The sequence below is a fragment of the Onychostoma macrolepis genome, chromosome 05 (assembly GCF_012432095.1).
Source record: "Onychostoma macrolepis isolate SWU-2019 chromosome 05, ASM1243209v1, whole genome shotgun sequence".
Taxonomy (NCBI): domain Eukaryota; kingdom Metazoa; phylum Chordata; class Actinopteri; order Cypriniformes; family Cyprinidae; genus Onychostoma; species Onychostoma macrolepis.
Genome location: NC_081159.1, coordinates 13,855,624 through 13,870,006, shown reverse-complemented (window position 1 = coordinate 13,870,006; position 14,383 = coordinate 13,855,624). Strand labels below are relative to the sequence as shown.

The 14,383-nt window shown below is 36.1% G+C and overlaps 1 protein-coding gene across 15 annotated transcripts in view; it reads left to right on the top strand.

Annotated features, from left to right (window-relative positions):
* Positions 1-14,383, top strand: part of arl15a (ADP-ribosylation factor-like 15a) — a 148,515-nt gene that overhangs the window by 90,675 nt on the left and 43,457 nt on the right. The window contains exon 7 of one of the 15 annotated variants that reach the window (XM_058775809.1): positions 7,883-8,213. The exons of the other annotated variants lie outside the window; for them this stretch is intronic. Coding sequence (XP_058631792.1) covers positions 7,883-7,981 — 99 coding nt within the window. The 3' untranslated portion in view covers positions 7,982-8,213. Of the gene's footprint in view, positions 1-7,882; positions 8,214-14,383 lie in introns of those variants that run through there. 15 annotated transcript variants of the gene reach the window in all.

The window sequence follows — 14,383 nt, the reverse complement described above, 5'->3', positions numbered from 1 at the left end:
TAATGCATCAACGGTTGTGAGTGTACTGCAATAGTTTGAGTCATGCTTTGGTGAAGTTCCAGGCCGCTCAATGAGAACTTGTCATAGAAAGTTGCTTTACAAGACTTTTAAATTGTATTAATGTTATTTAATTTAATTTTGATCTGGTGGTTCAGATATTAGTGCAAAAATATAGACATACATAGGCCTATAACATAAATGAGAAAATAAGGGCTGCAAATTGAAACTAGATTCTAAAGTTTGTGAACAAAAAACATCTTAATGGTCAAAAGAGTATTGCGATTTCTTTTTAAAATGATTTAAAAATCTATTGGTTTACCTCAGAATCTATTTATATTTAATTATTTTACTTTTCCTAAGAGGTGGTGGGGAGAAGTTAGCGCTTTTTAATTCCAACAGAGGGCGAAATGTATAGGTGTGTTCGACTTGGAGCAGCACCGTGCAGACGATCAGCGTATGAAATCAAAGTATAACCTTTAAAGGTGCTTTGATGTCATACAACGATCATTCTGCATGCGCAGTGCCTCTGCATTAGATGATGTCGTATACGTTTCAAGCCGGCGCAAGTAAGCAAAACCATGATGGAGGCAGAGGATCAAACCTCTTCCAGAATTCTTTCTGCACCTTCACGTTTTGAATCCCAAGTGTGGAAACATTTTACACACTGCCGAGAAAACATAACTAAAACGGTACGCAAAGTAACATAGCACTTTATTTTATTTCAGAAAGTATTTTTTCTACTACTATTTTTTAATTTTTTTTTACATTTGACTATTATATTCATGTGCAATTTCAGGGTTTTGGTACTTGAAAGATTCATGCAGGGTACTTTAAATATGCACTGTGTATTTGTGTGCTCCTGAAATAAAAGTTCAGAAAGATGTGATGCATTGTTTTTGTTAATATGACGACTCATATACAGTCTCTTTTAAGGGTATAATCAAGTATTTTCCATTGTCTAGTATTTAATAAGCAAACAAAAATCACAATAAATTGTAATATTGAATTGCAATACTCAATTATTGCAATATATATCGAATCGGCACACAAGTATCGGGTTAGTATTGAATCGGCAGATTAGCGTATCGTCCCAGCCCTGCAAAAGAGCCAGTTAAAAGTTCAAAATGGAAAGATGTATATGTCCACTCAAGCACAAGAAGATGCAAAAAAGAACTGTTTAAATTCAGTGTTTAAAATCAATTGAAAATATTAATTTGGGGTTTAAAATTGATTAAAAATTTCAGATTGTCAAGGCTTCCAAAAGGTAGTGTAACAATATTGCCTATGTAAACTATGTTGGCTTTCTCAATCCAGCATAATTATTTGACACATTCAGCAGGAAATGCACTAGAATTTAGTTTGTTTAATTTGAGATAAAATGAATGTGGTTTATATTTAATTGATATTGAGATAACATTCTTTTTAAGACTCTTCTTTTTAATGTGTTTTGTAGTTCTCAACCTCATACTGCAGTGTAGATCAAGTCAATATTTGTTTTGATGCTGTTTTCTGTAGTAATTACCAAAGTTTTGATGGACTGCATCATCTGGATTACTCATTTTGATTCTTTCAAGTTCAGGATGTGGCATCCCCCTTAACCACCTATATAGTGCTGCTACCACAGGAACAGGAAAGATTTGAGCGCTTCCTCAAAGTGCTTTCTCATTTGGCATTCATAATTACATTCTCAGCTTGCCTCCACTTTCCACAAGCCGCCAGAACATGCCTGGCTTGCGACCACTGTGTCTAGACTATGCGCTTTGCATCAACAAAACTGTGATTCTTTCTGAACAATGGAGGATTGGCAGAAGGTTTAATCCCATATTATGTAATTCACATAACTGTGAGAAATGTCCAGCTAGTTAAAGACCAGGCAAGGAGACTAACCTGATCCAACTAAAACCATGTTAGGCTGCTTTAAGTGTTTTTTTTCAACAGGGTTGTTAGTGGGTTATTTCAGGTGGCACTGACAAAGATTATCTGGATAAATTATTATGACTCAAATTGTCAATAATCTCCATTCAAGATTATAACATGTTAATATTATTGCAAAATATGTGTTGAGAAAATCAAGCCACTGAGGAGAAATTAAAAACTTTTAATGTTTATGTAATTGCATGATGATTTTTTTTAAGGTTTGAATGTAAAGACTAGGTTAAATTGCATTTATAAGATAACACTTCATTTTGTAAGTTTCTAAGAATTAATGAAATAAGTTGCTTTGCAGTAGATTGCAAATCATTTCTGCAGTTTTTGCTGAAAATGCAGGGTCTTTCCTAAAATATGTTTGTTTGCATGCTCATACAGTATTACGTTTACTGCTCTATAACGTTTTCCATGGTCGGTTGAGGCCTGTTTCGGGCAGACCTCCTGCATGGTCATCATTGATCTGCGACGCTGTCAGGTACCATCAAGGCAAAGCATGTGCCATGTGACACATAAGGGCAGCTTGCCAAAAGCTAATTGACTCTGATCTGCACTAATTGCAAACGTGAATCCTATAACAGAGCTTTGGGGAAGAGCCACCAGCACAGATGAAAGCACCCAGCTTTGCTGTGTCAAGGGCCGATGACCAGTAATCGGTGCGTCCGGTGACCCGGGATGAGCAAGGTGAGGGTTGTGTCTTTCTTGCCAGACCTGGTCCACTAATGTTCTTCCACCCAGACCTTTCTGACACCACTGTGTCCTTTACAGTGACCTAATAAGGCAGTCAACTGAGTGGCTTTACCTTGTGTCCTTTGAGCTGGTAAAGGTCATATAGGAAACGTTTAAGTTAACTGTCCTGTAGTATGACCAAAACCTTTAAATATTACTGTATTAATGTAAATATTTTATGCAACACTTTAGCTGTTTCGATTCAGGTGCAAACGCTTCTGTCTTTGTCTTTTGCCAAGACATTATCTGAACTTGTCAATCAGCACTGACTATCACAGTTGCTATTTATACCTATTTAACCACTTACACAAGCCATAGACCTTGGCCAAGATGCCATATTTGTTTAGGCACATAACAATGAGGCTATGAGGCATAGTTCAGTCTGTCCAAAGAGTTTTACAGTCTTAAAGTTTTACACAATTCTCTTGACAATCAATACCAATTTTGTTTTCGCCATTCTCAACTGAATATGGCATCTACCCTGACAAAATTCATAGCTGTTGATCATCCTGGAAAAGGTAATATTATAAGGTAACATAATAAGATCTCTGAAAAGTGTTTTCGTCTTTTAGGGCTTAATGAAACGTCATTGAATTCTATAAACGTCTTCATCTGTCTCATAGTTAAGTCTCTCCTGTGCTCCACGACGTCATATGGGAATTAATTGAGACTAGTGTTCATGGCAAACAGATGCCAGCTCACCTACATTCAGCACTTGTGACCAGACACTCATGAAAGGATTAGTCCTCACTCTTCTAACATGACCTAGATTTTTAGGTAAGGTCGAAGCAAGGTACTTTCACAAGACCTCAAGTCAACTTATTCTAGGACTTAGCGCCTGCATGAGTCTCAGCTTGGCCCATAAATCCAGATCATCAGCCTCTGGTGTTACTCAGCCAAAAGATTGGTGTGTCAGCAACAGTATTATCAGCATAAGGTAACTGCCAAGGCATAATATACATTGTGCCGTTTAAAGGGATAACTTACCCAAAAATTAAAATTTACTTTTAATTACTTACCCTCAGGCCATCCAAGATGTAGGGGACTTTTTCTTCAGTCAAACAGTAAAGAAGATTTTTAGCTGAAACCATGGTCCTTGGTGATTGATAAAATGCAAGTCAGCGGCTACCATCACTTTGAGAGTCAAAAAAACCCAAAAAACATATCAGGCAATGTATTATTAATACCTAATTAATTTATATTCAACGTAATTAAGAAGGCTGAATTAACATTTTAATAATTAATTGCTAAACTAGTGCTTTTTTGTTTGCTTTCAATATTTTACAAAAGCGCAGTGTTTTGCTGTTATTGTGAGTGCACACAAATAAACGTAGAGTCTTTACAGATTCGAAAGCTGTATTACCCTTATTTGTATGACCAAAAATGACAGAGTATTTTAAGAGACAGTGACCGCACCGTGATTTCGCCGAAGTGGATTTTTATTTTTTTTTTATTTTTGCGACTAATAATTTTATTCGACCAAGCCTCTTCTGGTCGACTAACGGTTAGTTGACTATTAGGGGGCAGTCCTATTATGAAAGTGTAAGATTATATGCATTTTAAAATAATTATTACATGATATGCCAATTCATTCATTAATTTAAATAAATTATGCTTTTGCTTAAAAAGTGTTGAAGTGACAAGAAAGGACTATGAGAGTCAAAATATTGTTATATTTCTAGATCATTGAACTAGGGGTGGGTGATCTAAAGATTTTATATCGTGATCGTTTTTGAAGATGTCTATAATCTACTTTTCAAGTGAATGAGTGTAGATTGTGATCTTTTGTCCTTATAATTTTAAAACTACAGCAATGACTGCCTAATAAATGGTGTGTCTTTACTATGTGTCTTCCATGCGGTGTGACTTATTGAAAAAATTTAATGTGAGCTAGCAGTAGTAGTGCGATGAATTAAATTTTTGTTTCAGTTTCGACCTTAACAAAACGATCGTTTAGCCGCTTGCCGTCCCTTTAGTTTAAAGTGGCTTAACGCCCAAATAAGTCAAATCATGTAACATGACTGTCGTAAAAGGCAGTCTACCGTGGAACATGCTTTATTTTAAAAAGAGTTATTAAAATGCGTTATCTGCAAAAGAGCCTGTTCCTCAGTGTTAGATCTGTGCATGCTGCTTTAAAGAGACAGCAGCCTAATTAAACTCTTGCTGTCTGTGTTATTAATGTTAATCAAACAACAAAAGACAGAAAATCACTCACTGCTCTTGACAGAATCACTTTAGAACTTTAATAAGAAACCATATATATTCAATTCATTACAGTGATGCAGCGTTTTTAAAGTTTAACTCAGGTTTTAATTACCATTTTGACAACTGATTGTTTAATGCCATACTGTTTTTCTTTTTAAGTGCCCCTATTGTGGGTAATGAAAGGTTCATATTTTGGTTTTGGGAGTCCTCAACAACAGGTTGACATGCATGCAAGGTCAAAAAAAAACTTTAATTGTCTTATAATATGCATTTATTTTTACCTTACTTGCTCAAAGACTCCCAAACGATTGGCTCAACAATTAATTTTTCCAAACCCCTCCTTTGTGTGATGCTAATCTGCGGTGATTGGTCCGATTGGTCTCATTTTCATTTCATCATGCCTATGATGCCTGATAAAGTAGCGTTTGTGAGCACAGTGCTATTTTGTGTACAGCGTTACTGGGGAAACCGCTATTTTTACTACTCCAAAAGCAGCACCTAGTGGCCAAGAATGAATTTGCATTTTCATTCAGGCCAACGAAAAGACCAACAAGTGGGCGGGCAATATGCTAATGTTTCATGTTGACATCAACATGAAATGGTTTGGTATTCTTTTAAAAATGACTCGTTTCAATGATTCAGAGTCGACTCTTTCTTTTGAGAGACAATAACTTTATACACGGTTCACTTTCAGATTTAATACTTTGCAGGATGTTTTCTTTCACTTAGAGCTGTGTTACACACTGCATGAAAGGTAATTTTCAAAAATCCATAATAAACTGTGCTAATAATAATCATAGGCTTGTTCCAGTCTGGATATTCTTGAAAGTACATCTCAAAATTGGGAAGATTGCAATCCAGATTGTGGATCATGATTTGGCATTATAAGATTGTGATATGATATTTTGGGAAGATCACCCACCCCTACATTAAACATAAAGGTGCTGTCATATTAGCAAAAATTTCACAAGCAAAAAGGTTTCTATTGTCAATACTGTTGCAATGTATGAAGCACAGTGAACATTCAAGTCACTTAAAAACCAAACCATGTTTTGTGTTGTTGGGCAGTGTGGCAAATCTGTGCGACCAAATTAAATCCGTTAAGAAATCTGCATGGGGAAATCTTTCACCTTCACACAAAATTCCAGATTCTGTAGATTCATATAGAAATGACTGGATTGCACCAACAGACAGCAGTGAATGTGACCGCAGTCTATCACTGTCAGTCCACAATACATTTTACAGTCAACAGTATCCAAGGCAGACATAGGAATTGATGCTTTGGTTGATATTTTTCATGTCTCTCGACATGAAAGTTTTTAAGACTGTGTGTCGAGTTAAAAAACCCCCCGTTATGTGTCGTTATATGTGGGTCATGGATAACTTGGGTTTTTTTTTAAATTTTTTACATTGTTCTTTTTTTCAAATATTTAAATAAATAAATAAACTTGCATGGGTGGTTGAACTACAGTAGTGCTGAGATTGGGAAACATTAAAAGGGTTAACTGTGAAGGTGTAATGAATGCTCAAATTCTTGGCAAAGCCCTTTTTCGTAGGTGTAGCTACATGAACATGTAAACTGTCTGAGTTTTGTAGACATGGCCGCAGGGCAGGAGGAATTACACTGTCATGCAGAGGATATAGAAGTGCTGTGATATTCAGTCTGTCACATACTTGAAAAGTTTCCAGGTGGAAATAGGTATGTTATGTGTGGGATAGAGAAGGTAATCACCTCACAGAAAACACAGACCTGTAATATAAACAATCTGATTTCTGGAAAATGCCTTTAACAGACTACATGGATTTTTATGCTTTCATGAGTAGTTGCTTAACTGATTGACTGCATGCTGAAGAACAGGCTGTGAACCTTTCCAGCAATCTAGGTTCAATGGTGCGCATTCATCAAACGTCTTGGTAAATTTATAGACACACATACACAAAAATAAAACAGTCAAATGAAATAAAGCAGGCTCTGCATCATGCTAGTATAATGGAGCAAAAAATGAAGCAAATCAGTGGACAAATTCACAAAGGCCAACAATTCATTTCAATAATAGCCCATAATCTCAGCCTCACATGAAAAATTTCCAGGAACTATTTGATTTTTTTGAATGAAATTACACTTGACTTTTGTAAGAGACTACCCATTTACTAACTCAATGGGGAAAAGTGATGTTAAAAGTTTAGCTACATGTGTGCAATGTCATGAATTGAACTGGTTATACTTTTCAAACAAAATATCAACAATATCGTAGGATGATTGGACTGCGTTTGTTCATGATGATTTAGTATTTCCTCTGCTATTTCCAAGAACCCATCTGTGTTTTTTTGCTGCTATAGAGTAACCATACAAACACACACATAGTTGGCAAGTTTTGGAATCAGACCAGATTTGCTCTTTCTATATTCCATCTCTAATGTTGATACATTGAAGTTATACTAAATCTGTTTTGGGTTAATCTCTTTACTTTTTTTTTTTTTTTTTAGACTTTAGGCATTTGGAATATTTACCATTACTATTACAAAATTTATGTTACAAATCAGGAGCAAATTATATCCACAGCTATGCAATTACTTAGCAACCCCAAAATAACGCAGACTTCCCTAATGATCCCTAGCAATGCTTGAGTGATTTAATCTTTGTGAGCAATAACATTTACCAGCAGGGGCAAACAGGCCCATGCTAACTCCTTGTTGTGCACCAAGTCAGTCAAACCATTTTCTATTTATAGTCTTAAAGATGTGGAGGAATGTAGATTACTCCAGTTTGAGAAGATAATACTTCAGTGCCAATGAAAATGAATGACTGGGGCAGGTGGGACACATTCACTGCAAAGATAACTAGATAAGAGAGGACACAGCAGTTTCTGTTCTTCAGCTCTGTTTGTTTGTTTCTCTTTGTCCATCTTTTTTCACCGTACACTCTTTAGGCTTCACACTCCCCTGTCTTTCTGCTGCCTTTTTGGACTGTTTTCTCTGCTTTGATGAAAACCTGCTATTGATGCTTGCGTCTCTCATGCAGGAGACAGGAGACACGGAGAAGATCCTGACTGCTGTTCCGAGGGAATTAGAAACCTCTGACCTCGTCTTAACGCTCATTTTCATAATGTGTTTTTCATGAGTGGCAAAAGGGTAATGTATATGTTGTGTGAGATTTTGGTGGATCATTGAAGTCAAAGAGTCTGTGTATGCGTTGTCAACGCCTCATTGCACAGCACCCCTCTCTTTCCTTTTGTAAATTGGCAGACAGAAGATGTGTGAAGAGCCATTTATTAGACAACATCCTATTAAGCTCTCCAATTGCTTTTATATCAAGTGAAAGTGAACTTTAAGAAGTAAAGGGGGAATTTACCACTGGCAAAACAGTATTTTAATAAAACATGGCTGTCTATTAAATAGAACCTCAAAACATTCTTTTTTTTTTTTTTTCTTTTTTTTTTGATACCACTGATCAAGGCTAGGAATAAATTTAAAAAAAGCAGATGTTTGATACGAATTTTTAATAAAAGTCCCGGAGCTGTCAAAAATTTGCCAAATGCTGCAAGATAATGCATTTTGGGTCATCTAACAGATTTTGCTGACAGTTAAACTGGGTGCAACATTGTAACAATACAAAACTGGTGGAAAATCTTTGAACTTATGATTTAAATGTAATACTTACTAACAATGCTAATTTAAGGAAAACATGCAATTAAAAACCAGGATGGATGTGACAAAGTAATATTGTTATTAATATACATTGATCATAGGCTCTCTTCCAACCACTTTGGTGGCACTTTCCTTGATCTCAACCACAGCCTTTCACCCCCACTCCATTTTTTTTTTTTTTTTGGACTGAGACACTATTATGTTTAAGAATCTATGGCCCTTAGCTGTGAAAACAGAGCCTGGGAGGACTGACAGAGAGGCATGGAATGCTTCAGGCGAGTAGAGAGCATTAAAAGTATGTCATCTTTGTTGTCTGGTACATTACCTCTGAATGAGGCCCATGGGAGTCTGGGGGCACACAGAGGATGCACTCTGCCCTCAGGGACACAAAAGGCCGACATGGTCCTCCACTTCTGTACTCGCACACTCAGTGTCTTCACCTCTGTTTTTGGTTGCTCTCTTTCTCACCAAAGCACAGAGCAAACTTTACTTATGTAGGCAACTTGAACTTCCTGACTCCTGTCTTATATGTTAGGGGTGATGAAGTAATTACATCCTTATGAGGGGGTCTGCTTCTCTTAAATGTGTTCACGCTTGTCTAGTGGGGTTGTGGAGTTTATTCCGTGTCAAAACTGAATTCATTGCCTTAATTTTATCACTACATCAGTCTGTGTATGGTTTATAACAAAATAAACAATTAAATAAGTATACTATATTTATTAGTTGTAATAAATATCTAATAAATTTATATATACAGTCATGGCCAAAAATATCGGCACCCTTGCAATTCTGTCAGAAAATGCAACCCTTCTCTCAGAAAATTGTTGCAGTTGCAAATGTTTTGGTACTCACATGTTTATTGTTTTTGTTTGCATTGGAACAACACAAAAAAACAGAGAAGAAAAGTCAAATCTGATACAATTCCACACAGAACCCAAAAAATGCACTGGACAAAATTATTGGCACCCTGTAACCATGAATGAGTTTCTTACACCTCTCTACTGGAATTTTGGACCACTCTTCTTTTGCAAACTGCTCCAGGTCATTCAGATTTGAAGGATGCCTTCTCCCAACTGCTGTTTTGAGATCTCTCCACAGGTGTTCTATGGGATTCAGATCTGGACTCATTGCTGGCCATTTCAGAACTCTCCAGCGCTTTGTTTGTAACCATTTCTGAGTGCTTTTTGAAGTGTGTTTCAGGTCATTGTCCTGCTGGAAGACCCATGACCTCTGGTGCAGACACAGCTTTCTGACACTGGCCACTACATTGAGCCCCAAAATTCTTTGGTAATCATCAGATTTCATGATACCGTTCACACAGTCAAGGCATCCAGTGCCAGAAGCAGCAAAGCAACCCCAAAACATCTTTGAACCTCCACCATGTTTGACTGTAGGGACTGTGTTCTTTTCTTTGAAGGCCTCATTTATTTTTCTGTAAACAGTGCCATGATGTCCTTTACCAAAAGCTCTACTTTTGTCTCATCTGTCCACACTTTCTCCCAGAAAGATTGTGGTTTTGTCACATAAGTTTTGGCAAACTCCAGTCTTGCTTTTTTATGCCTTTTGTGTCAGCAGTGGTGTCCTCCTGGGTCTCCTACCATAGCGTCCCTTTTCATTCAGATGGCGACGGATAGTGCGAGCTGACACTGTTCTACCCTGTGTCTGCAGATCAGCTTGAATTTGTTTGGAAGTTAATCGGGGTTCTTTATCCACCATTCGAACAATCCTTTGTTGTAATTTTTCATAAATTTTGCTCTTCCGTCCACGTCCAGGGAGGTTAGCTACAGTGCCATGGGCTGTAAACCTCTTGATGATATTGCGCACAGTGGACACAGGAACATTAAGATCTCTAGAGATGGACTTGTAGCCTTGAGATTGTTCATGTTTTTCCACAAATTTTTTTCTCTCAAATGCACAAGATTTGACAACTCTTTACACTTCTTTCTTTCCTCCATGCTCAGTGTGACACACAACACAAAGGTTGAGTCAACTTTTCTCCATTTTAACTGGTTGCAAGTGTGATTACTATATTGCCCACACCTGTTACTTGCTACAGGTGTGTCTAAATACAAATTACAGGAGCATCACATGCTTGAAAAGCAATTATTTCTTACAATTTTGACAAGGTGCCAATAATTTTGTCCAGTCCATTTTTGAGTTCTGTGTGAAATTTGATCAAGTTGGACTTTCCTTTGTGTTGTTGCAGTGCAAACAAAAACAATAAGCACGCGAATACCAAAACATTTGCAATTGGAACAATTTTCTGAGAGAAGTGTTGCATTTTCTGACAGAATTGCAAGGGTGTCGATATTTTTGGCCATGACTGTATATATGCGCACACACATACTGTTCAAATGATTGGGGTCAATACTTCTTTTTTTTTTTTTAAACATGTTTTTATAAAGAAATTTCTGCTCACCAATTTGTTTTATCAAAATACAGTCATAACATGTAATAATTAAAAATGTAATTTATTCCTCTAATGGTAAAGCTGAATTTTTAGCAGCCATTACTCCAGCCTTTAGTGTCACGTGATGCTGATGATACAGTTTTTTCAAAATTCTACAAAATAAAAATCTTTTAGACCATTATAAATGTGTATTCCTGTCACTTTTGTGACATCAATTTTATGCATCCTTGCTGAATAGAAGTATACTTAAAAGTATAATATTTATATTATTTTGTATCCATTCATTCATTCATTCATTCATTCTGAAGTGACCCATCCCTAAATAATATAAATATAATAATATAATTTATATTGTTATAAATTATAGAGCATTTCCTTAGCTTTTGATTGTTCATTATAAGGTTGCACTTGCCCCTTTTATATTTACAAATCAGGTATCACACATTATTAAAGGATTAACTAAAACTGTGCCTCAGGCTTATGATGGTCTGAGAGAAACACTGACATTAAACCTGATAAATGATTTCAGCTTATAAACACTAATCACTATTCTGTTTAGGCGGTTTGAAAATCATAATTTCTCTTTTTTTTCTGACATGTTTGTTATGAAAAATAAGAGCCATAGTTTTGGATTTGGGCAATACTGTAGTATTTAATTGCTTGAAAAAGTGATATATATTCTGCATAGCTGTCCCCTTTCTCTTACTTTCCTGTATTTTTGTAATGGCATTTGTATAATTATCCTGGGCTAGTTTGATCCAGTAAAACTAAACAGGAAGACAAATCCCTCCCCCTCAACACCCCCGACCTCTTGAGGTTGTCATCAGTACAAGAGCAATGTAATACACCCTAGTAATGGCTTGGCCCCTTTCTGAAGTGTTGTCGAAGCAAGGCAGTCTGTCACCCTCTTAGTAACCCCTTAAGTTCCTGCTCATGTCAGTGAGTAAACATTGAGATGCACTGGCAATGTGATCTGAGCACTTCACTTCCAGAATTAAGCCATAGCGTTCTAGAGTGGCATTGCCCAGGAAATGTGTCTGGGCTTGTCCTGACGACTAGAATTTTCCATGTTGGAAACATCCATATTTTACATATGATATATTACATATTATAAAAGGGCCAGGTTTCAGCATCAGAGTCAACACTCCTTTTGGTTTTGGGACAAATGTATGTGTTAATCTCGTAAGCATAGTATCCCTATAACAGTACCGTATTACGTAAAAAAAATTGTTTCATACAAAAATAAATTTATGGAATAGTAATAGGTTAATTTTATTGTTTAATCAATTACATAGAATGCATATTCAATCAATGACGTCATGTTTGCAGAAGTGGTAGAGTAGGGGTGCGGTTAAGTACCTAGAAATACCTTTATAATAGTAAAATGTAACTATTGAAATATTCATAATATAAATCTATATTATATAAAGATTATATTTGTAATGAATTTCTAATGATGTGCATACAGTAATACTCATACATTTTAAATTCTGTTAATACAGCGATATTGTGCATTTGAGCACATATATCCAAAAGCTTGGTTCTTTCAATGAAGCTAGTGGAGTTTTGCAATGAAGTTTGATGTGCTTGCTTATGAGGGGGGCCTCTTGGCAAGATTGCATGAAAAAAAATGACTCCAATATTTTCTTTATGAGGGATTTTCAGAGATGGTTATTGTCTCTGAAACTGAACTCCCCCTGGCATTTACACAGGATGGTGCATGTGTCATCTGCCTATGGAGAGTCAAGAGGCTCTTGAGGAGAGGGAGTCATGATGTATCACAGAATTTACTATGGATGTGTCTGTTCATGGCTGGAGAGCAGTCACATGTAGTCATCACATGCAGTGTCGGGGTATGGATCTTCAATCTTATGGCATTTCAGGTGACTGCACAATCACTATGGGACTGTTTCCCATAGTGAGATGTTGAGCCTGTGCTCTGGATCATTTTGGCTAGAGCTACTTTTTTAGGTTCAGATTTGTGTGAGTGCAAATTATATCAATGCTAGCATCCATTTTAAAAAGGTTGTACACACACACACACACGTTTATTTTTGTGTAAAGTGGGGACATCTCATAGGCGTAATGGTTTTTATACTGTACAAACTGTATGTGCTATTGCCCTACAACAACCCTACACCTAAACCTACCCCTTACAGGAAACTTTGTGCTATTTCAGATTTTCAATACATTCCATTCTGTGTGATTTATAAGCGTTTTGACAAGTGGAGACAGGGGGTAATGTCCTGAAAAGTCACCTTCTCGTTGTAATACCTATGTCATTATACAAATTTACGTCCTCATTTGTCACAAAAACGCACACACACACACACACACACACACACACACAAATAAACACAAATTGGGTTTCCTTGTTATTGGGACTTACACATGATTGAATTTTTAAAATAATTTTCATACTTGAAAACAAATACAAATTGGGGGACGTAAAAACAATAACATTGTGAAATATGTTAAATGTATATATACAATTATTTAATATATTAAATTGAAAAAATATAATACATTATACATTTAAAAGAACTATTTTCTATTTGAACATGTTTTAAAATGTAATTGAATATATGACTATATGATTGAATTTTCACATGATTTTGTAAAATCAAAATGAGTTGTACAGATCTTTCTTGGAAAGGGTTTAAAAAAAATTTTCATGCTTGTTCAATTAACCATAAGCAATTACTGAACATGCACCTTTAACAGACATTAAAGTTTTCAGTAAATGCATTTTTTAATTATTGCCTAGATATTTCTAGACTTCTTACTCCTGTGGGTCTTTCTTTTTTTTTGTATTTCTGTCTGACCTTCATATGTCATTTACTTTTAAAGAACTCATAATCCTGCTGCAGGGAGGCATGATGACTGTAAGACAATAATTCATGTACAGTAAGTAACAGTCAGAAATACATGTCTTGTAGTGTATCATGTATTGTGAACTAGTTAGGCTTAAATATAATACTAAAATTAAATCAGTTTTCATGGGTTTGGTTATCAGTGAATGCACTTTCTAATAAAATGTATACCTTGCATGCATTAAAGTTAAAACATCTTCATACTCTAGGAAAAACCATCACTGAACTGCTGTTGACTTAGTGAAGTTGCAATGGTTACCAGTAACGTCTGAAATAGCATCAGCTACAGCTGTTCAAAGAACAGCAGAGGTTAACTTTAGATGTGGTCACTTCATTACCCGGATCCAACTAGGTTATCTTTGAAAAATCATCACCTGCAAATCAAGACAAATTTTTGTTTAACAGAAGGATCAATCTTTCATCTCAACTACACAGTGAGTTGTTTAAAACATTGTTAGCATCCTTAAGTGATGCGTTGAGTGGTGGAAACACATTGTCATTTGCTTCAGTCTGACAGCTCTTTCAATGATGTAGCCACATCCTTTTAAAAGTAATGGTATCCTGCGCTTTGAAACCTTTCTACTGTAAATGC